Here is a 23,346-nt window from a genome sequence, read left to right as displayed (position 1 = left end):
GTGCATTTATGCCCAGATGCATTCATCTGTATTTTAATTATAATAAAAACCAATTATCAAGTTAATTTTGAGTTAATAAACTATCATCAACTCCAAATTTACCCGAATTGATTAGCATATTTAAACCAAGATTAATTTGCGATACATTTTCATTTCATTTCTTGATAAACTTGTGATGTTCACCTTGTTAGCCTTTAACCTAATGACTTGACTTTTTTTTCAATTCAATAATTGTCCGTGTTTAATGAAAGACTAGTGTAACAATTTGTTAATTGTACCTGTTAAACAATTGGAGCTACTTGATCATTTGCAAGCTGCACTTGGACAATGGTTTGGTTACGCCAACGTTTCGTGTTATTTTAATAGCCAAGAGATGAATTCACAGAAGAAGGTGAAAATAAAAAGATGATGACGAAGAATTGTGAAGATAGAGAAAGAAGAAGAAGAAGAAGAAGAAGAAAGAGAAGAAGGAGCGAAAAGCGTCGTCAATAAAAAATATGGCCTGAGGGTTGAGGCAACAATTAACTGAGGTAAGTAAAGTAAGAGTAAAATGCGATGAAGAAGAAGAAAAAAGAAGAGAAAAAATTGGAAGGAAAGAAAAGGAGAAGAGAGTAACTTGTTCCTTCTTCACTATCACCATCGTCTTCATCAGCGTACTCACCATCGTATCCACCATCATCTTTATCATCTTTCTCTTCATCATCACCATCGTCATCGTTATCATCATCTTTATCTTAACCTTCCTCTTTCAACCTTTACCTTGATTCCAGTCATGTATTTCTTAGGCTTTGCTACCGAAATATCTTAACAAAATAGCCTGTAGCCACCTCACTCTCTGCATCCCTACTGCCTTCTCCCTCTCCCTCATCATCATCAATAGCAACATCATCTTCGTCTTCATCTTTCACGATCTTTCTGCTTGAGCCAGTGATGATGATGTGACTGTGTTTAGAAAGCCATGTTTGTTTGAACCGTTGGCCTAAGATTCATTGGTTATCAGTTTCTGTACCTTAAAAGCTTAAGGGAAAGCCGTGAGATTCCAACCACCCTCTAGGGTCAACCTTCATCATTTTTATCCTTCTCATCATCATCATCATCATTTTCCTCTTCTTCTTCTTCTTTTTCAGTAGTAAATTCAGCTTTTCCTTTCAGATCTTTTCATCTTGTCCAACTTTAACTCAGTCTTAATAGCAATCATGATAAACAACAAAGGTAAATATGAAGTTAAGAAGAGAGCCAAAAAAAACAAAACAAAGAATCAAAAAATGATGCAAAGCCATTTCTACCTGTTCTTATCATTTTTGATTATTATCATTACTATTATTATAAACATTCAAATTGTTGATTCATCAACCATCATGACAACAGTTCACTTGATATCATGATTCATGAATAACCAAAATTGCAACCTGAAATTCAAGGTGAACCTTTTCTTTGGCTACCATCAAATAATCAAAAAAAATATATTTATCTATCAACACAAACACAAGTCAATCTCACAGGTAGCATTCAATAAGGAAGAAAAAGAATGGAATGTAAGAAGATGATGAGGAAGAAGAAGAAAAAAGGAGAAGAGGGAGTCAAAAGAGAGTGATAAAACTGGTTGAACGACAGACTGAATGAAGGAGAAGATGATACCCGTGATGATAATGATGATGGTGATGAATAAACGAACGCAATAATACCTTGATTTGATTCCCAATGAAAACTTTTTTTTGCAGGAGTAAAAAATTAAAACCTGATTTCCAGGCTTAAAACAAATGAGACAAAAAAAAGGTAAACAATTTCATTTTGTGTCCACAAATTATGCAAATTAAATTTAATCAGTTGATCATGGCTTCCATATTATCCATGAAATTAACATTAAATCTTGATATCCATTTCTCTAGGCTAATAATCTTGGATTAAAAGCCAGTTTATCCCGACTAATCGGTTGTTGCATTATCGGTTAATTTTGCATTACAAGAAACCAATTGAACTGCTCGAGTCTGGTCGAAGTCTTGAACTGTTCGAGTCGATTCCAGTGACTAAAGTTGATTTTGATTATCACTTGTCAAACAATCAACTCTGACTCGATATTCAATCGTTTTGGATGAATAAATGTTCAAATACATCATTGAGTTATTTTGCATTAAATTGTGACAAGAAATGGGTTGAACTTGTACAGTGATCTAAATCACTAAACAGGGTTCTAGGTGAATAAGAATCATTGGTCTTGTACTAATAAATGCGATCGTTAGATCAAGCTGAGCTTGGAACACTTGTTCATGTATTAGCTCTAGAATTACAATTATTCACATTGATATTGATACAAATTTGTTCAACGATCAACGGTTTTACCGATGCAACACCATTGGGTTATTTTGCATTACTATTGTAATGAAAAATGAAGGTAAACCATTTTAATTGACTAATAAAGTTTCACTTTTTTAGCAACAGTTGAGATGGACCTTGATACACAATGGTATTTCCAAGTGAATCCACTTTTGCCGTTGTTTTTGCCAAGAAGACAAACATTTGCACAGTTAGGCATAAAAATACTTGCAGCTAAATTACATTGTTTCATCTATTATTATCAAACAAAAAATGGAACAGAAAAGATTAACAAGAATGAGAAAAGGTTTAAACCAAAAAGGTAATCCGTCTTGATACAATTTTTGGCCGCCATGGAAAGTTTCACAATTCAAAATGTGATCCAAATTGAAACAAATTAATCTTAATCTTACCAAGATTTCCTTATCCTTTTTACCAGGAAAAGAAAAGGATGCGAAAAGCTAATCTAACCTAATCTAACCTAAAACCTACTCCTCCTCCTCCACCTCCTTAATCATTTGTCTCTGTCGTAGACACAATCATGGAAAGCTCATCATCATTAACAATTAACATAAACACAAACCTTTCCTTTGCTTGCAAAAGAACGAGTAAAAATATTCTTGGAATGCTTTAAAGTTCTCAATGTTGATCTGAGACAAAAACTGTTTGCAAACAAAAGCAGTTCACCTAAGCAAGGCTTTAAAAAAGCTTTTGTCTTACCAAGTCTACTGTTATTATAATAATCATCATCATCAACTTTCCTCTCTTATTCACGACGAAACAACGTCTAATGTGTATAATCAGATTCTCATCATCATCCTCATCACAACCACAATCATCATCTTTTCTTGGCCAAGTGACAATTTAATTTAAATGATTGCCAACAACAAATTTCAAAACAATTTCTTCATCTTCATCTCGCCATCTTCGACACGCACACTTATTCATCCCTTAATCCATTGAAACCAAATCTGAATCATCGCCATTTCCACCAATTTATCATGATGAGCAAACAATTTGTAAATCACAACCAATTGTTATTCATTCACTGAATCACCTCAACAAACAAACTGTACATTGAACCAGAAAAAAAAGGAAAACAAAAGTAAACTTGATTTTGCTTTGATTTAACCAAACCATTTAATGATGAAAGTTAATAACTTTAGCCATCCTTTTCCACCTCAATCATCATCATCATTTGCTTTAATTAATACAATTTAAATTGCTCATCGGAATCTTGCCATTGAAATGTTATTCTTTTCATCATCCCTTAATTGCAGAGTTAAACAACAGTTAATCGTTATTGCAAATGATAATGGAAACTGAAATGAACAAAAAAAGATCGGCATTTCTTAATGATTTGCTTTTGATAACCTGAAGGCACAAGCGTCTTGGTTTGGCCTGGGAAATGTTTGCCCTTTCATCGCTTGTACACCTTTTAACCCTTGACAAATAGTCTCACCTAAAAAGAGTTTTAAATCGCAAATCAATTGTTTCATCAAAATTGGATTCTCTGACTCACGGACATTAGTAATTTACTGTTATTGAAATTGATTGGAATCAATTTTTCTTTAACATTTCAATGTTGTTTCAGTTTCTTAATAATGTATCTTGAGATCTTATGTTGGATGATGAATGATGAATTAAACATAAATTGTGTTCCCTTCCAACTCAATATCAGTTTACAGAATAACAAGGAATACCAAGAAAAAAGTTGATTAACCTTTAATCAAAAAGTTCTGCTCCAATCTGACAATGATACAGAATGCTTCTGTGGTTTACAATTTCATTGCATTTCTTTTCAAATGTTTCCTTTATTCATTGCACCATTGCAGTGACATTGAAACTCGCATATTCAACCAGTTTCATCATTCAAGTTGATTTCGTTCAACATTTTCTCATTAAAAAGTTAATACAAATTTAGACAAGTCAATCTAACTTGAAGCTTCATTTCGTGCAAAGTTTAACTGTAATAATGAATTGCCATCGACTATTTGCAATTGATTATTGTTTACTCAAGTTTCAATTTCAATTTCAAGAAATAAAAAAACAATTGATGAACAAAATTGTTGAATTCATTAGCTCGAAATGACCAAAAATAGTCGATCCTTTTTGTACATTGATTTAGACGAGAATCAAGATTTATAAAAATGCAAAATCGTAGTCATTTCATCAATTTAACAAAATGAAAAATTTTGTTCAACTTTTGACTTTTCATTTCTCTTTAAATGATATTCCAATCAATCAGCTTGATATCACTTTGCCCATCAAAAAGTGTCCAAAAAGGCACCTCTAACCACTAATATGCAGAGTCCAATTAGATTTAAAATGATCGTCTGGTCAATCTTGTCTAATGACGATTCCTCCAATGTCATCTCTGTTCAATAACAAAATGTTGACTCTTCAATTGAACTGATAATTGCTTTAATACCTAAAGTTGATTTGATGCTAATAAACATTTCAACATTGAATATAAAAAATTGTTACCTTCTTTTGCAAAAGGCATTCATCATTATCATTCAATCCTATTGATAGCAAGTCCATTACAATGAAGGTAAGAAAAGGTATGAAAGGCAATGTAATTAATTGTTAAGAAGGTGGAAGATTTTGTTCTCAAACATTTTGCTTCAGCAAAAGCGAAAACAAAACGAAACACAAAAAAAAAGATAAAACCTTAAAGACGCTGATGATGTAGTAGGAGGCCTTACATTGAATGACGTTACCAAAGCAAGGCCATTAATTCCCTGGGCTAATATTAAATCCCTGGACCCTTAAGAGGGCGTAAAAAACATGTTATATCTTAAAGGCAAATAAATAAATAAGTATCTTTATAGCTGGAATAGCATTTAAATTCAACTGCAGGAGCGACAAGAATCCAAACATGAAACAAATAGCTGAAGCAAACGTAACCAATCTTCAAGAAAAAAAAATGATCCAATTGTGGACAGTTTAACTTAAAAATAAACCATTTTCTTACCTTTTTTTTTACCATGAAAATAAAAGCACATTTTGATCCCTTTAACATGTTTAACTTGTTTGCAAGATGAACCAAGTCCAAGGTAAAGATGAAAGGTGAAGAGGCAAAAATAACTTGAACCAATTCTTTACCTTTTGTTACCTAGGAATGTGCAACCAAATGTAAATGTAAAGGGTCCAAAAAGATGGGTTAACCTTGAAGGTTTGCATTTGTTTTTTGCTTTCGCCTTCATTCACATAACCTGACAACTTGCGTTGATGTAGGAGGATTCAGGCTTAACCTCCGCCTTGCACATTAGATTCAAGGTGCAAGTTTAGCCTTTGATTAGGATTGATTGAGGGAGGCGGAGGAGAAGATGAATCGAGACACATTTTCAGTGTTACCTTCATCTTGCATTTCAAGTTGCCGCATCAAACCATTTTTACCTTTACTTTTCGTTCAGACAAGTTTCTCTCTCGCCAGTTTTCCTCTTGCCAACTTTTACCAATTAAGTTTGGGTTAAACTGTGAAAGGATTATCAGTCTGAATGAAGCTTCAAGCTTGGTCATTCTAAAGCTGGTCAACAGCTCAGAGAAAGTTTTTGCACCTCTCAATCCTCCTCCACTTTGCCTTGAGGCCTTTTTACTTGTCTCTTCTCTCTTCTTCCATCCTCATCATCCTCATCATTTTGAAGGTAACAGCAGACATGAAATATTATCAGAAATAACTAAACTCACCAAGACTAAGGTTTATTTCTTAAGGCCGACGCCTTCGTAAATTTATTTTTCCTCTTTTCCCCTTTTCTTTCTTTCTCTCTCTTTGTTTTCGCTCAGGTAAGACAAGATGAAGATAAACCAAGAGCCCCAAGAGTGAGGGAGTAAAAAAGGTCATCTAGTCAATTTCGGCTTTTACTTCAGGTCACTTGTCGGTCTTTTACTCTTGATTTTTGCCTTTTCTTTTTCTTCTTCTTCAACTTTTCTTTCATGTTTCATTTTCTCTCCAAGATTGACTTGATTATTTTAAAGTAATCTTTTGCTTCTCATCATCATTATCATCATCTTTATCATCTTCTTCTTCTTCTTCTTCTTCTTTCTCTTCTCTTCTCTGTTCTTCTCTTTTTATCTTTCTTGTTCTTCTTTTCGTGTAAATGTCAGTTGGTGGTTGCTTGGTTATTCAGGTAAAAATAAGATGAAAACCATAATTCGTGTTAACCAAAAGCAAGAAGAAGTTTATCGATAGATAGAGTCAGATAGCTTCCATGTAATAACATGAAGTATATATCATCTCGCTGCTATCAACCACTTACCACCCTCCATCATCATCTTACCTTGTCTTTCTTTCTCCTCATCTTCCTCCTTCTTTTCATTATAATTGTAAAAATGAAAAGAAACATGATGACTGTAAGTTGGAAGCAAAAATAAGAAAAGATTATGAAGACACCTTGAATCTCGGCGTAAATCCGGCTTCGTGATTGAGAAGAAATTGATGATGATGATGACCACGGATTGAGGGAGAAAGAAGAGGAAAGAAACTGGAAGACAGAGAGGGAGGTGAGAGGAGGAGGCAGGTAAAGCATGGCCTCAGAACTACCTGGTTACAAGCAACCAAAAGAATGGAGCAAAAAAAGTAGCGAAAAAGAAGAAGCTGCAAGAGATAAAAAAACAAGAAAAAAGACAATTAAAGATGAAAATGATTGAAACCAATGCAAAGTGCAAAGAAATTTCATCGAAGAAGAAAAAATAATCTCAAAAGGTCAATTTCATGGCAATTTAGATTCAAACATCGAAATAAATTAAAGAGAAAAAAATTTCCCCCAAAATTTTCTTTTCCTCAACCAACTTGTCGTTTCCCATAACATGTTGACTCTCTGTAAATCTTTGGTCAAATGTTAAAAGGATTGACCTGCAAATGACCTAATCTTTAACCAAATCCAAGATCAGTAGGAGACATTGAAAGCGATCATCATTTTTGCTTTTCTCATAATTCATCGTTTTCATCTTTCTTAATGCTTTTAAGGTTAAACTTTTCTGTTTTCCTTTCACTTCACAAACTTGTTACCTTTCACCTTATAATGCATAAAAAACACAACATCAATGAGATCATGCAATGGTAATCTGGACATTTTACTTGGACAAACCTTTACAATTTCGTGTGTTTTCCTCGTTGTTTTGTCAAACCCAATGTAAGGCAACATTTTTTGTGGGTAAACTTGTTTTACAGCCGATTGAACTGCAATGGTTTAGATGAGTAAAGATATACGAAGATGATGGGAATAATGATTATAATGAGAATCAAGATTCGATTATTCTTTATTTTCTATTCCTTTTTACCTGTTAATGTAACGCAACAATTTAGATTGGTTAATAGGATTTAAACAGTTGATCATCAAATGAAATTGAAACCTTCAACAATCTTCCTGTTCTCATCTTCTCTTGTTGTTAATCAATTTAACCCGTGGACCACATAACAATGTCCATTTATCATTCCCTTAACAATCACCTTAATCTTCTTGACCCTTTCCATTTTAATCTTTATTGATATCCAAAGGTAAATAGTAAATTGTCAACAAACAGTCAACATTGAAAAGTTGCCTTTCACACGCAATGGAACCATCTTTTTCAGTTTCAGTGTTCAACAGATTCACATGGCAAAGATGATCATGTATCAGCGTCTTTTGCTTATTAAATTGTGATTTTAACCAACAGCAAAAAAATTGGATTCATCAACAGTTTTAAGCTTTAAAAAAGCTGAACCAGAAAAGCTAAACTTGCCAATTTGAAACACAATAACAGCTACATTGTAATACATTGGCAACTCAACAATTTACAACAATTAATCCAATTGCAATGTCAATGTAATAAAATAGCAAAAACATTTTCAAAGGTAAATGGAAACATTTCATTTTTCAATTTTTCTCACTTTTTGCTTTCGCTGTAAATCAATGCATTTTCAGTGTCTTTTATTGTCCAGTAGAGACAAAAATTTTGCATAAAATTTTTAATTGATCATTGAATCGTCTTAATTTACCTTATTTCATTTCTCACAATTAGTTGATAACTTAGTCAAGTTTTGTCTCTCTTCTTGTTTCTCAATTTAACCATCATTTCATGCTTCCTTCAGGTAAGGATAAATGCCTCTTTCAAGGTAAGAAACTAGTTTTGCTTGTTAGCAAATTCAATCAAAATTCTGTCTTTTTTTTGCTTCTTTGCCATTTCCATGATCATTACATCAGCAAATCAATGTAATAAACGGCAAACTAGATTTAAAGGTAAAACCAAAGCTTAAAGATGAGAAAAAGTTGCCTTTCAAGTTGTAAAATGCATTAATGTTAATAAATAATATGGAGGCGGTGGTGAGGGTGGAGGAGGTGGAAGAAGCACAGATAAATTGCCGTCAATTTATGACTTGTTTTCACCATGACAGCCTTACAACTCGTGAAGACGAATCTTAAACATTCCAATCTCCTGGAGTTGACCAAAGCAAACTGGTCTAATTTATGTGCATTTTTGGCTTATTTTGCATTATTATTATAACATAACTTAACTTTTCATCATGATTACATTTTAGTGTTTACAACGATATCTACTTGATAACAGGACAATCCATGGTTTGGATTGAAGTCAACAAGTTAAACTTGATTTGATCTTAAAATTGAATGCAAAGTGTTACTGTTGAAAGATGTTGGCTCAACGATTAACAAGCTACAACTTGGCATCAGACAAGCAGACATTATCATAACAGAAATTAAATCGATTGTATAAGTTTACAATAGCAACTATGGATGAAGTTGATCAACATTTCATTTTCATAATTGACTCAAAGTTTGAATCAAAGGTCGATCACAAACCTTCACTACTAAGGCTATTGCTAAGCAAAATCCTAACCTAACATAACCTAACCTAGCCGACTGACTCTAAGTCACTGGTTGTATTGCAAAGGTTACAATCGATGAAACAAAATGAAAACAATTTTAATAATAAAAATTGATTTAATACCAATAAATATCTTGGCAACATTGAAAAGGATTTATTACAAAACTCATTTGCCAACCCTTTTTCATCAGGTGAATGATGAAAACGATGGTCATTTCATGTTGACGTTGGAAGCCTTTTTGTTTCATCCTACGATTGAATTACCAGTTGAATGTTTCCTTGTTAATGCAACTCGTCAGCACATGAAGGTTAATAAACAAACACAATGCAGCTACTAACCACAGTTATCATAATGATGATCAATGTTAAACCATTTTGGCCTGACAAAGCGATAAAAGATGAACTTTTTTCCCTTCTTTCTCTTAAAAATGTTAAAAAAGTTAACTTACAATGAATCTCTTTTTTTTGTTATTTAGTTAATTCAGTTAACCTTTTACCTTGACTTGCCCTCACCCCTTACATCTTACCTATTCACTCTGTTAATTAAGCTACCTTCCATGTAAAGGTATCACTGGACATAAACGAGCTTCCAAAGTAAATGGTCAACTGTTCACTTTGCTTTGCCTTTTTTTAGTTACCACTTACTGGTCACAATTATTGGTCAACTAATATAAGGTAAATGGTCAGCAATGTAACCTTGCTTTTTTACCTTTTCTTTGCTTCCTTAATCATTTCTCATCGTTCCATCTGATTTACTGTCTACTATTTCACTCACAAAGGTAATAAAAAGAAATCCTTTTCTTGTTCTTGCTTCAATTTTTACCTCTAACCTTTTACCTTTTAACAGATAAACAGTTGTTTTGCAGCTTCTTACAAACGGTCAATGAGTACAGAAAAGACGAAGAAGAAAAAAACTGTCCAGTTAGGCCAAAAGTTGATTATCAATTTAAAGTCAATTAAGATTCGAAGTGAAATAAAGTTTTTAGTTAACCTGTTAAGAAGTACAATAAAAAGGTTTTACCAAATTCCTATTCATTTTCTGATCATTCAATCATACTTTTGATTGAAATAATTACACTTGAATATATTTCCATTGTAAAGTCTATTGAACATTTCAATTGAAAAGTTGCATCTAAAAATGTTGTTCAACTTGAAATCACTTAAAGGTCATTGTGAAAATGGTCAAATGGTAAAGTCTAGTTGACATGTTAACGGGTTTACATGGTTAAAGGACATCGTAAAGTGAAGTTAATAGTGCAAAAGTAAATGCAAAAATGTGCTCAACATTGAATAACAAAATGGAAACGAAAAAAAAAAGATTTTCTTTTCTTCAAAAGAATCGTAAAGAATTGGTTATATCATGGTGAACCCTGACCACTACTGTAATATAAATTTAATCAATAACCACGCTCACAACGGGAACCAATTTAATGGTTAAATGTGGCGAAAGCGTTAAACCTTTTCAGCATTAATTGAATTTGTAAAAGTTTTGCAAAGTTTCAAAAGTGGAAGAAAAAAGTTTGCAAAAATTTTCAAGAAAAAAAAACTTGAAATTGAAGCAAAAATTTTCTCAATCAAGATCAAAGTGGGAAAATTTGATGCACAAAACGATCTTTTGATGGACAAATGTGAAAGTTTTGCGTTCGTCCAAACTTCAAACGAATCAGCAAATGTGTATAATTAGCAAATGATTAAAGTTGATTAATATTTTCAATGTTTGTTTGAGAGAATAATTTGTGAATAATTTTCAGGGAATTTTAAAGTTACCTTTTAGAGTTAAATTGTTTGACAGGTTATAAAAGGCTGCCTAAAGTTGGTAAAAGTTTCAAGTTGGGAATGAAAACGTTGCAAGATGACCATGAAGATGATGATGATATTTTATAGGCTCTTTGGGAGTCTCATGAGGAGGAGGTTAAGGTACATGATTTAAGGAAGATCCGTTTATTTTTTTCTCTTCTTCTTCTTCTTCTTTTGTTGTTTGAAATGTTTAACTTGTTTGTGAAAGTTACACTTGTTACTTATTGTTTACCTGAGTTTACTTTTTGGCGCTTGTTCCTCTCATTGTTGCTACTGTCATTCCCATTGTAAACAAGATTGTTTCCAGTTTTTATTGTTGACGGCTTCTTCTATATCATTATCAAATCATCGATTCACAATTAAAATCAAATCAATAATCAATTTTGTAGTCGCAAGATTTTTGAGTAAATTTTGTTTCTCTTTTAGCTCAACACAATACAATACAACGAGTGTTTAATCAAGTGCAATTACAATTGTTACATTGTGTGATTGATATACATGAGGCAAAATTGTTGATCAATAATGATTCTTGATTGTTGGTTTTTGATACAATTTTACAAGTAAATTTGGCTGAACAACAGAAGAGAGAAAAATATTTAGGTTTTGCTCAATTGAAAGCTGTTACATTGTTAATTTACATTAGTCAATTAAAAGTGACAAAAGTGGTTAATTACAATTAAGGGATTGAGGCTTAAATGGATTCATCATTGGCACATTTGTTTCAAATGATTTGAGTTGATCCAAGTCTAAGCAAATCTTAGGCTCTGGTTGTCATTGTTGTGGTGCAAGACAGTCAACTCGTTGGGATTGAATCAACCTAACCAAGTGGGCTTTACGCTCACACAAGTTGATCATTTGTTGCCCTTGAACATCACATTATTACATTGAACATTACATAGACACCTACGAAGTAACCTTAATCACTTGAGATCACATATTGTGTTTAATCAACTTTTGCAACTTTAATTGTTGCAAAAGAAAAGTTTAAGAGTTTGTTGTCTAACCATTGTGACGAGTTGATTGTAAATTTGGCCGATTTGGAATGTTAATTATCATAAGTTGGGATTAAGGCCGATTGGGAATGTTGGAGTTAACACTTTTTTTATGTTTTTTTTCTGGTCTCTCGTCAATATTAACAATATCAATAAGGCAAATTTGTTTTGGATTTTTGTTTGTTTCTTTAATAATTTAACTTTTGGTGGGAAAAGGGTTGATGGGTTAATTTGTGGATTGGTCAACATTGAGTTACTAGGTTTATGGTCACAAGTGTGAGACCATGAAATGTTATTTACAGGTGATTGGTGGTTCAAATAAATATGTTGATTTGATATCACAATGAGGAGAAAGGGAATGAGGAGAAAGGGAATGAGGAGAAATTGAAAATAAATAAAAATGTCGAAAATTGTTTTCATGGGAATAAATTTTGGTCCAATTAAAAGTCCAGATTTTTTACGTTATTCAATATTAATAAATTAAAATTAACAATTAACTATAATACATTATTTATATATAAATAAATATCATTATTTAAGATGGAAAGTGAAAATTTGGCAAATGAGGAATCGTGAAATGACATTTTATAAGGCGATTGAGAAGAGGTAGGAGATGATGATGAGGATGATGAAGGTGGAAAATGGAAGATTAACTAGAATTTTGAGGAAAAAAAAGATTGGAATTGAAAGGTGAAGAAGAGAAAAATTTGTTGTCTTTGAGGTGTTCAATTGTGTTCACCCTTGATTTGCTCCTCCAGTGAGTATTGAAGATGTTGACGAGGAAGATGAAGATGAAGATGATCCAGTTGATGGGCCGGTGACTCCAGTTAGTAGGGATGATACTTTAGCTGCATGCTCTTCATAGGAAGATGAACTATCAGGAAGTTCATAGCCTCTTGAATGAGTCCTGAGATGCCTGGTGATCATGTCACGGCGACAAGCAGCATACGGACAGTGGGGACACTTGTAGGGCTTTTCACCGGTATGGGTCCTTTGATGGGTTGATAGGTGATCCGAGCGGCTAAATACTTGGCCACAGGTTCGACATTTGTAGGGTTTAAGGCCAGTGTGTCGCCTCATGTGACGAGTCAACATATCACTTCGAGCAAAGGGTTGCTTACAAACACCGCAAACATAATTTTTGGTTGTATTGTTATTGTTATTATTGGTGCCGGTGGTTGTGGTACTTGTTAGGTTGGAGGTTGTTGAAGCATTGTTTGAGGTTGACGATGAGGATGAGGTTGAGGTTGTTGTATCGGTTGAACCAGATGAGGTTAACTTGTCTCGACGAGAAGTGACTGTTTGATAGTGTAATGAACGATGTTTACAGGCAATGTGTTTGGCTAGTCTGTCGTGAAGGGCAAAGGTTTGCTTACAAATTGGACAAATGTAAACTGCTTGACCATTAACGGTTACACTCTTGTGACTTGATGTGTTATAAACAGTGTTGTTGTTGGTTGTTGTGATGCTTTTATTACTATTAATTAGATTATTACTTTTACTCTTGTTATTGTTGGCTTCCAATTCAATGTTCAATCGGGAACGATGAACACTTTTAGCTTTGTGCAGATGAGCATATTTTGAGGTTCCAGTTGATGTTAGAGTTGTTATTGTTGTTGCAGTTGATGAGGATGATGAGGTTGCTGTTGACAGGGAAGATGATGGTGTAGTTGATGGTGAGGTTAATGAAGTTGCTAATGAAGTTGGTAGGTTGGTTGGAGTTGAGCTTGAGTTTGATAGTGAACTTGGTAGTGAGGTTGATATTGAGAGTAGTGTTGTTGGTGAAGCTGTGGTTGGACTGGAGTTTGTGCTGGTTGAGGTTGAGGTTGGCGGTGATTTACTTGATTTCACTATCAACTGAAGAGGTGCAACTAGAGCGGTTGGTGTTGTTGTCGGTGAAGATGAGGTTGAATTGGTTGACAGGGAAGATGAGGTAAGCGAGGATCGAATGGACAAATCAAGGGGAAAATCTTGAGGTGTTGATGCAACCGGTGACAATTTCATTGGTGATTCCGAGATGAACTGGTAAAATTTAACCAAAGGTAATCCCAGGTCAGAGAAGTTTCTATGATGGTCAGTAAGTGAATGATGATGGACATTGGTGTGATGGTGTATCGGTGAGGTATGATGGTGATGATGGTGATGATGATGATGGAAAGGGATTGGAGTAATGCTAAGTATGTTGGGTATCATCACAGAAACAAGATGAACAAGTTAGAAGAAGAAAAAAGAGAAATTTCGAACAATTAATTAAAGAAGATTGAAAGAACGATGATAATCAAGATGATGATCAAGTAAAGGTTGACAAAATAAAATCTTGTTGCTCGTAAGACGAAGAAACGAGAAATAACCAAAAAAAAGAAACAAAAAGTTACACTTGAAATTATGTTTGAATGTAAAATGAAAGCAAAAAATAAATACAAAAAAAAGTAAAATGAGAAACCCGATTGAACGCAAAGTCGATGCAAGATTGAGGTAAACTACAAATTTTAACTCGTATTTTTATCCTACACCTTAACCTATCCCACTCTCACTCTCCCTCCACTCACTCACTAGCTTCTTACTTGACTCTCTTGAACAACTTTAAGATGATGAAGATGAAGATGAGGGAAGAAAAGTTGCTTCTAAACGCCATCTTTCGGTTTACTTGGTACGTTTCCCAGTCTCACCTTGCAACTGTACTGTTAGTGAACGTTACCTGCCTTCATAGGAAGAGGGTTGGGTGGAGAGGGACGAGTCATCTAGGTAAAGGTGCAAGTGAAACAAAGCCATCAACGGAAATGTTGAGCTAACCATTGTTCACAGGTATACGTGCTTGATGGAAGGTGAAGTAAAATTTGGATAAATTAAAATTAAATTCACATGATGAGAGAAACTTGAAATTCAGAGACAATTTAAAATCTAGTCTGATTAAGTGATCATTTGAAACTCATCGAGACTCGGGGTTATAAAGTGAGGCTGATAAAATATCGAAATTAACTGTTTTCTTCTGCAAATAGCTTTAGGTATAAGAAGATTTGCTCTGAATTAGAGTCGAAATTTCTTGAGATTTAATTAAATTTGGAAGGATCACTCTGAGAGAAAAGGTTTTTAAGAAGTGAAAATTAGTTTCTGCAATTTACTAATCACAAATTTCCTTTAAATCAAAATAATCGGAATCGTTATTTGTTAGACTTTCATGCTTCACCGAATGCTAACGAATACAACTGTCAATTGTATAATTTAGGTTCAATCACTGAGAAACTTGGCTTTCATTTTCCTCCATTTTTAACTGTCCGAGAACAATAATCTCACTAATAGCGATGTCAGACTTCGCACTTCGTTGCCTTTAAAAATAGTTGCATTTTTAGTTGAGTTGAGAATCTTAATTAGCAATAATCTTGAGCTTATTGTCTTTAGATGATTCAATTGCGAATGAATTTGATATGACTTTGCAAAGGATCAAGTTTTGGTGCAACTTGAGTTCAATGGCAATGTTAACGAAAAGAAGCTTCAGTTGATTTGTGAAAAGGTTATTTGGGTATAAAGGTCCCTTTGATTTGCTAATAAATTGCATTCTATTCAAAACCATTGAGAATGAGTAATGACCACAGCTAAATTAGATACACGAAATGCGTGTTTCCACGAATATTGAACTTTTTCTAAACCAATCGTTGAAAAAAATCGATAAAAATTTCGAACAAAATGAATCTTTCTTTGATCATTTATCTTTTCATTTTACAACACTTTCAATTTGCTATTTTTAAACTGTATATTGATCGACACAAGTCTTAGCTAATTAGAACTAAATTTTAATTGCAAATTGATTGACTATTTTTAAATCAAATACTTATCCACTTTCAAGCACTTCAATGGTTCATCTGAAAATCGTAGATTGCGTTCAAACACAAAAATAAAAACGTAAAAACAGATTCTTTAAAACAAAACAAAATCAACTTTTGCAATTTCAACTCAAAATTTAAATTGAATCAAATATTACTCACCTTTCGAGATGATTAACTTGATTACTTGTTAAATGTTTAAAATGGTCATTTCGAATCCTTAACTTACTCAACTCTTCATCCTCCATAGGCTTGGATAACATTGGCTTCAAAGGTAAAGATGATGAGAGTAATAACGAAAGTAACATTAACAGCAAAATTGAAGCGAAATTGAAACAAAATTAAAAAATTGTTCAATGTTCAACTTTTCCTTTTCCACCGGCGAACCAAGAATAATTGAAAAAAATATTGAAACGTTTAAATTGGATAACATTGGCACATTGAAGTAAACAATTGACGAGGAAAAGGAAAGTCGAGAAAAACAAGTTTAGTTGATGGAGTGAAAAAGGTTTGATAAATAATATCGTAGTTGGTAAACAGTTTGAGCTTATATTAGAGTTGCTCTAATGTTAACTTTGGTTGAATAACTTTACCTCCCAAGAGTGAGGGAGGAGTGGGAGGAGATTATCACAGAGAGAGAGAGAGAGAGAGTTAGAGTGAGATTCAAGGCCGTCTCTCGACCTTGAACTTGAAGAATGATAAAGTTCTGTAATAATAATGATGGCCAAATGAGTTGATGTCGTCAACAGAACATTTTTCCTGCAAACTGTTTCGTTCTTGTCCAAGTTGTTTACCGCAGATGATGAGCTCGAGAAGAGGCGAAAAGAGAAACAAAAAGGATAAAAATTGAGATTCTTCCATCAGAATTGAAGATTGCTCATTTGATTATCATTCAGTATTGATGGAAACCTGAGCGTGCAAAGAAGAAACTCGAAGCAAAAGAACAAAAGAGTTTACAGATTTTTTCTTCTTCTTCTTTCAATTTAAGTTTTTTGCTTCAGCTTTAACCTTCTCAAGACTCAAAAATTGTTCTCACCCTTTACCATGTTCATCATCTTTTATCATCATCCTTGTTGTTCAGTTGAGATGGGAGTAGGTTCCATGGATGAGGATTACCATGGTGATGAAGAAAATAACTGATGACGCAAATTCTTTTCTGGTTGCTATTGTAATTGGGCCTTGAAACATCCTTGAGATTCAGGAATCCCCAGGAGCTACTTTGCTTCTCTCTCATGTTCATCCTTCTCTTTCTCTCTTTACCCTGCAAAGTTCACTGTCAAGGATGCACAACAACAGACACTAACAGGGAGTGAGAACTGATAACACGGCGCAAGGCTTATCTCACTCCCAGATGATTTTGCTTCTTGAAACATTTCTCTTTCTCTTTTCCTTCTCCTCTCATCTTTCACCTTTTTATATCAACAAGAGTTCTGGGCTGAGATACCTCAACATTCACCAAGATATCTGTCATCTTCAACCAGTTCAGACTCCCTTTCAGTATTGATCGATAAACAGTAAATTTCCAATGAACAATATTCAATCTTTTCCTTTTCCATCTTCACTTCATCTTCTATTATTTATATACATTTTACTGTTGAGGGAGTGAAAAAAGGATGAAGACGTAAACGATGAAAACCAAGGCAAAAGAACCTTGGACAAGGACATTAACAAATCAAGTTCATCTTCAATCTCAGTCTCAATGAATCAATAAACCCTGAAACCTGGAAATGAAAGCACAAAGTTCAATTTTAATTGGAATCAAACTAAAACTATTGAAAATTATTTTTCCAGGGCAAAAAAAAGAAAAGAATTTGCAAATTTTTCCAATCATGAAAATCTCTTTTAACCAATTCTCTTAATGGATTGACAATGAACCACTCAGGAATTGTGAATATTATTATCAACAGATAAATTTCCAGGGCAAGTTAACATTTTTATAAATCATCGCCAAATGTTGAACAATGTTAAACAATGGAAAGGTCAAAGTTACCTTTTTACATGCATTTTCAACAGGGAATGATGACTTGAAATTACCTTTCATTATATCATCTCTTTACCATTGAATAATTCCCAGTCCAGAATTATGATAAGAACAGATTCCCTGAGAGTGAGTTTTCAATTCCCTGGATAAAGTCGAGCCAAAAGATAAAGAAAAGGAAAAAAAGAAGAAAAGAAGTGAATCCAATTAGAATGGGCAAAATCAGGGAAAATAACCTTTAAACTGTTGATTTGTTTTCCCAATCACAATAATTAATATCGAGGTAAACATATTAAATTGCGATTAAAATCGAGACTTTTGTTCAGACTCTACATGATGTTCACATGTTTATCAATTTCATTTTGAAAATCTTAAGGTTCCTGGTAACCTTTACCAAAGTTACGTTGGCGTGTAAATCAGGAGACATTAAACATTTAATTTGCTGTTTAACCATACAATGTTGATGCTGTTTAATTTCAGGAAAACAGGTAAACATGTTGATTGAAACATTCAGATTCAACTTTAACATTTTTCATGTCAAATAATTATTGGCGTAACAAGATGAAAACAATTGAAATGTCAATGAATCATTTGATGAAACTTTATTTTTTTTGTAAAATGTTCATTTCTCATTTCGATAAAGGAACGTCTCATTTTGTCGATAATTCATTTAATTATTACATTGGTTAATGTTCACTTTCCGGTGTTTAATTGATGAAAAGGTGTGCATATTGGTTAATGGTTTGGTGATTTACCTGATCGTGAAGATGATTAACAGTCAAATTACTTTGTTCATCTTTTCAATTTTAATGCCTTTTCCTTTGTTCTTAACTATTGCCAATCATTATTGTATCCGGTCAGAGGTTAGTTTCATTGGGTCACGATCATCATCCTCCCTCTTCATCTTTGATGTTCACATGATGAAGGTGGTACTCATCCTCATAATCATCGTCTTGACGCAATTTTCCCACAAAAAACAGTTTAAAATCTGATTTGTTTTCTTATTGTTTAATCGTGTTTTGTTTCTCGTTGTTTATTTATTCATTTTCCGGTTAAGATAATCGGTTGATTTAATAACCAAATAAATCAAAATTGATTACAATTGTTTCATTTTAAAATTAATGTTTCCTTAAGATTTAAAGACCGATCTGTTGTCCAATTTACTCTCGTTTCTCAATGTTTACAAAGCTGTTAAATCGATGTGGCTATCGGGTTGTTTAGGTTACTGTATCATTTGTTATTAGCTTATGAAAATCGGAGTTCATCACAAATCGCTTTGTTTTACTAATTCAATTTTCGATCGAAATTTCATCTTCAATTGTTCAATTGATCTGTTGATTGAAAGTCATTGACAGTTTAGTCTAGTTTCTAGTTCATTTCGTTTTAATGTAAAGGGAAAAACTCGCAATTCTGGCGTTTAAAGTTATAATAGTTTCGGATTTGCTTTTTTAATTGGCTGTTAAATGTTGAATGTGAATTAAATGATCATTTGCATTATTATTGTGACAAACGATTGTAGTTAAAGTGATCTTGTTGGTTTAACGGTTTGCTCTTCGATTGTTATTCGATATTTTGATTACACTCTTCACTCTTTGATGAACATTTCATTGGCCCAATGTTACGACAAAAGGGTCATTTTGAACGATCCAAGTAAACTTTATGGTTTATTTAGGAATGAGTTTTGGGATTTAATTGGTTATTTTTGTATTATTATTAACATGAAAGAGCAACAAAAATATCAAAGTTTAAATTGACTCCTTTGATGATTTAAATTGATTTAATTGTAATAAACCATTTCCATATTTTACTGAAAGTTGGACAAGAATGAAAATTTATTGTCATACAAAGAAAAGCAATTATTTGTGACCTGTGAACCCATTTGATTGTACCCAATTGACCTGCAATGTTTAAATGGACAATTTACAGTGGAATGACTAACCTATTACCGTTAACACAATGACCTTGGTTACCTTTTAACCGGCAAACCTAAAAGATGACAAACAATGACCTAACCTTGTTTTCCTCATTTGGATACAATTGATAGCCATTAACATATTACTTCAAGACTCAAAAAAATTCAGGTTACTCTTAAAGTCTATTAAAATGGAAGCGCATAATATCATTGTATTTTCATCGATTCAAGGTGCGTCCCTGTTGGACCAAAAAGATTTCCGAATAAAATACCTTTGCAACAAATGCACCAACAAAGCCTGGGTGACACACCAAAGACTTGGCAACTTAACGGTTAAAGCGACACCAACAACAACAAGAAAACAAATTTCACTGTAAAGTCAAAGATAAAGCCAACCTAAGACATTAACTTGACCTGGAAGATGTGAGTTGTAGCATTAAAGGTTGACTCTGAATGGCTTACAGTAACAGGTCGGTAGAGACATTTGTATAAGGTGTGTCCTTAAGATGATCATCGTTATTAGAGGGACACTTTTGGGGGGTGAAGATGAATGAGTGGGGAGAGGGAGGGAAGAGGGTGAATTGTTGGAGAAGATGAAGAAGAAGAAGAAAGAAATAAACTTTTCTCTTCTTATTGTTGAAGATAAATGTAAATCACACCTTTTTTTGGCCGTTGCACCATTTAAGAGTAAAAATAGTGAGTTTCGTTTTTTCTTATTTCTCTTCTTCTTCTTCTTCTTTGGGAACAAAAATAAGACACAAAAAGACTCTTTCATCTTCACTCTCACTCTTCACATCTTATGTTATTTCCTTTCATATACTTGGGTTGGGCTCAGGTCTCTTTACCTGAACCAGGCCCTTCTTTGTGCTCACCTCAGTATCGTGCAAGGTGAATATGCTACTGTTTACTTGTTAACGGAACATTATCATCCATCTTAAGACTATTCAAATTTCACATCACCCTCTCCCTCCCTCCCTTTATCTTCTCCTTCTTATCTTCTCTTTCCTTTCATCATTATTATAATATTTACCGTTCCACTATCGTTACAGCATCAGATCTAACAATTGACGGAAACTTGACTCTACTAACACAGAATCAACTCCATTATTGGTCAGAATGCTAGATTTTTGATAAGAGAAGCTTTTGAATGTTTTTTAAAAGAAATAACAGAATTATCGAAGCAGCCATGAAATGCATATTTACCTCCAATCAACAAGAATTATGAACTTACGTGTTTCCTTTTTTCGTATCATTCCAATGGATAAGAAAATCTCTTGAATGTTCTTGGAATATTTCATTCGCCCATTTGATTGATTGTTTACAAAAATTCTGGTAACTTTTATTCCAATCGCATTCTCAATGCAATTCATTTTGCAAATCCATTGAAGCAGTTTCTTTGCAAAGTTTAAAAGTCATCCAAAGAATCTTGTGAAGACTTAAATCCAGGATGAAATAACCCTTCGATTCTTGAATAGATCGTTGAGGTCTACAAATAAAGCTTTTGCTTGCTATGAACAAAAAGAAACGGAATCGAAAGATGATTTCATCGCAAAAACGTTGAGGTAAAAGTTGCACAAAAATTCGCTAAATTCAGTGTTCAAATTGAATCAAAAGCATTATTACGTATTTTGCTATTATTCAACAATAAACCACAACTCAGAATTGGGTCGAACAATTAAAACTGAATACACAATTTAAAGGTAATGAATACAAATGTAATGGCAATAAAAAGAAAAGAAGATCAAAAATTAGTCATCATAAATTAAGACTAAAATCATCAATGATCAATATCTAGCATCTAAAATTTTACTATTATTTAACTCATTTAACCAAAGTTGGAGCATTTTAAGCAAAAATGATCGTTCAGTTATACAAACCAATTAACAAAGTATACAGCTTAACGCAATATAAGTTGATACATTTGCCGATAATTTCATTTTATACAAAATCAATAAATCAAATTTTGTTTAAAATTGCGGCTAAATTGACAGGATTCACCCAGAAATTTTCGCACAATCTGAAAGCTATGATTGAACTGAATGTCTGAAGAATAATCACAGCTTAATCGAAATGCAATTTACTGAGAAATCAAGTTCGAGCAGAGAGTAGGAAATGCACTATTATTGAAAGTATTTTGTAGCATTGTGTTTGGCGTAAAACTTTTTTGGTTATTAAGTTTATTGTTGGATTAAAAGTGTATGTAATACTGTCTATTGCGTGAAGAGCTTGATGGCAAAAATCTGGTGCCTCAACTGTACAAAAACTTATTAACTTTTATGGACATAAAACTGAACCATTTGTGTACCTACTCTGATCAAAGGTGATAAAATCGCTTTCGGGGCTAAACTTCGCTTTTGTTCAGTTGCAGATTTTATTTTCTAGCTTTTCTCATTGACGATGGGTTTACAAAAAGAGTTTGAGTCTTAAAATGCACATTGAATTTATCTGACTCAGTTGAAAGAAATTTGCTATCGGTCATGATCGCATCAGTCTCTGAAAACATTAAAAGCTAGATGAATAAATGCAAAGTTGACAAATAGCTGAATCAAAATAAGGTGTGTACATCTTTTGTGACATCAGTTGATTAACGGCAAACCTAAAATTTTACCGTTTGTGACCGACTAACCCACCTAAGATTACGGCATAATGTTAAGAAAAGGATCGGGGGGCGAAAAGAGAGGTTCAAGAAAATTGTCTTGGATTTAAAAAAGAAGTATCAAAAAGAGAGAAAATTGAAATAAAAAACATTTCTTTACCAAGTTGGACAAAGGTACACACAGAACGAAAGGAAGACGAAAATGGCCCACAAGAGAAAACATCTTACATCTGAAGGCGAGAGAAATATTTAACCTACATTGAAATTAAACGGTAACGATGATTAAAAATGAAGGTGACCTGACTGTGGTGACCTTTTTGATGGTGACCTGTTGAACAGTTAAGGTTTGCCATTGTCTATCAATCTAGGTGAGGTTAACAGGATCAGTGGTGAATACTCACTCATGGTGCAACCAGTAAGGTGAACTAAAAGGACAATCAAAATGTGAAAAAAGTACACAAAAAACGGTGAACAATTGACGGCGGAGAAAAAAGGTTAAAAATAAAAGTGAAAACCATAAACCACCTTCTCTCGATGAACCCACCGACTCGTTGTTAGACAATGTAAATCACTATTGTTTTCAACTTCCCTTCACTTTCACTCTTCAAAGGTAATATCATTCCCAGATAAGAGGAGGTGGAAAGGTGAGGATGAACAAAGCTGAAAAAGTGAAGGAAAAAAAAGTGAAAGTAATATCACAAAATAAATCTTTTGTGCGCTTTTCTTGAAAAGGAAAGGAAAGACGAGAGAAAACTTTTCTTAACAAAATGCTGCCCCACAAAACGCCCCTCAAACCAAACTCCCTCTTCATCTTTATCATCATCTTCATTCCCATCTTCACCTTCATCTTTATCCCCGTCTTTCTCACTGTTGACCCTCTACCCTGAATATCTGTGTGTTTATTTATGGATGTTATATATTTTTAAAGGCATTCATCTGCGTGTTTTGTCTCCTGTTAACGTTATCGATAGTTTACCTTGTTTGAGTGCATTTCTTGTGGCGTGGGAGAATCGATAAATTGTAAAGATTCACTTTTCTGCTCTCAATTGTGATCGGCAGATTATAATTTTCATTGTTGTCATATTCAATAGTTATGTATTTGTACATTT

At 33.4% G+C, this 23,346-nt stretch overlaps 1 protein-coding gene and 1 long non-coding RNA gene across 2 annotated transcripts; one reads left to right on the top strand and one right to left on the bottom strand.

Moving 5' to 3' along the window:
- Window positions 1-12: 12 nt before the first annotated feature.
- Window positions 13-2,122, top strand: LOC149093701 (uncharacterized). Its single transcript, XR_016199303.1, has 3 exons — window positions 13-530; window positions 1,722-1,776; window positions 1,890-2,122. It is a non-coding gene; the product is annotated as an uncharacterized LOC149093701 (long non-coding RNA).
- A 9,970-nt stretch (window positions 2,123-12,092) lies between these two features.
- Window positions 12,093-16,798, bottom strand: LOC107363788 (uncharacterized). The gene is made up of 2 exons (XM_015931057.3): window positions 15,914-16,798; window positions 12,093-14,103 (listed from the first exon to the last, which is right to left on the bottom strand). Exons 1-2 carry the CDS (start codon window positions 16,057-16,059, stop codon window positions 12,666-12,668), a joined length of 1,584 nt encoding a protein of 527 aa, XP_015786543.2. The 5' UTR covers window positions 16,060-16,798; the 3' UTR covers window positions 12,093-12,665.
- Between the last annotated feature and the right edge of the window lie 6,548 nt (window positions 16,799-23,346).

Source organism: Tetranychus urticae, chromosome 2 (genome assembly GCF_039701765.1).
Source record: "Tetranychus urticae isolate SD_2017Ah chromosome 2, NJAU_TeUrti_SD_1.0, whole genome shotgun sequence".
In the NCBI taxonomy this organism is placed as follows: domain Eukaryota; kingdom Metazoa; phylum Arthropoda; class Arachnida; order Trombidiformes; family Tetranychidae; genus Tetranychus; species Tetranychus urticae.
Note: the sequence above shows the minus strand (reverse complement) of the source record. Positions and strands in the feature narration are given on the sequence as shown.

Excerpts from the sequence above, each read along its gene's own strand:
- LOC107363788 (XM_015931057.3), bottom strand. The coding sequence starts at position 16,059 with ATGTTACTTTCGTTATTACTCTCATCATCTTTACCTTTGAAGCCAATG. Across the intron at positions 14,104-15,913 it reads CAAGTTAATCATCTCGAAAG|CATTACTCCAATCCCTTTCC; the intron begins GTGAGTAATATT and ends CAACATACTTAG.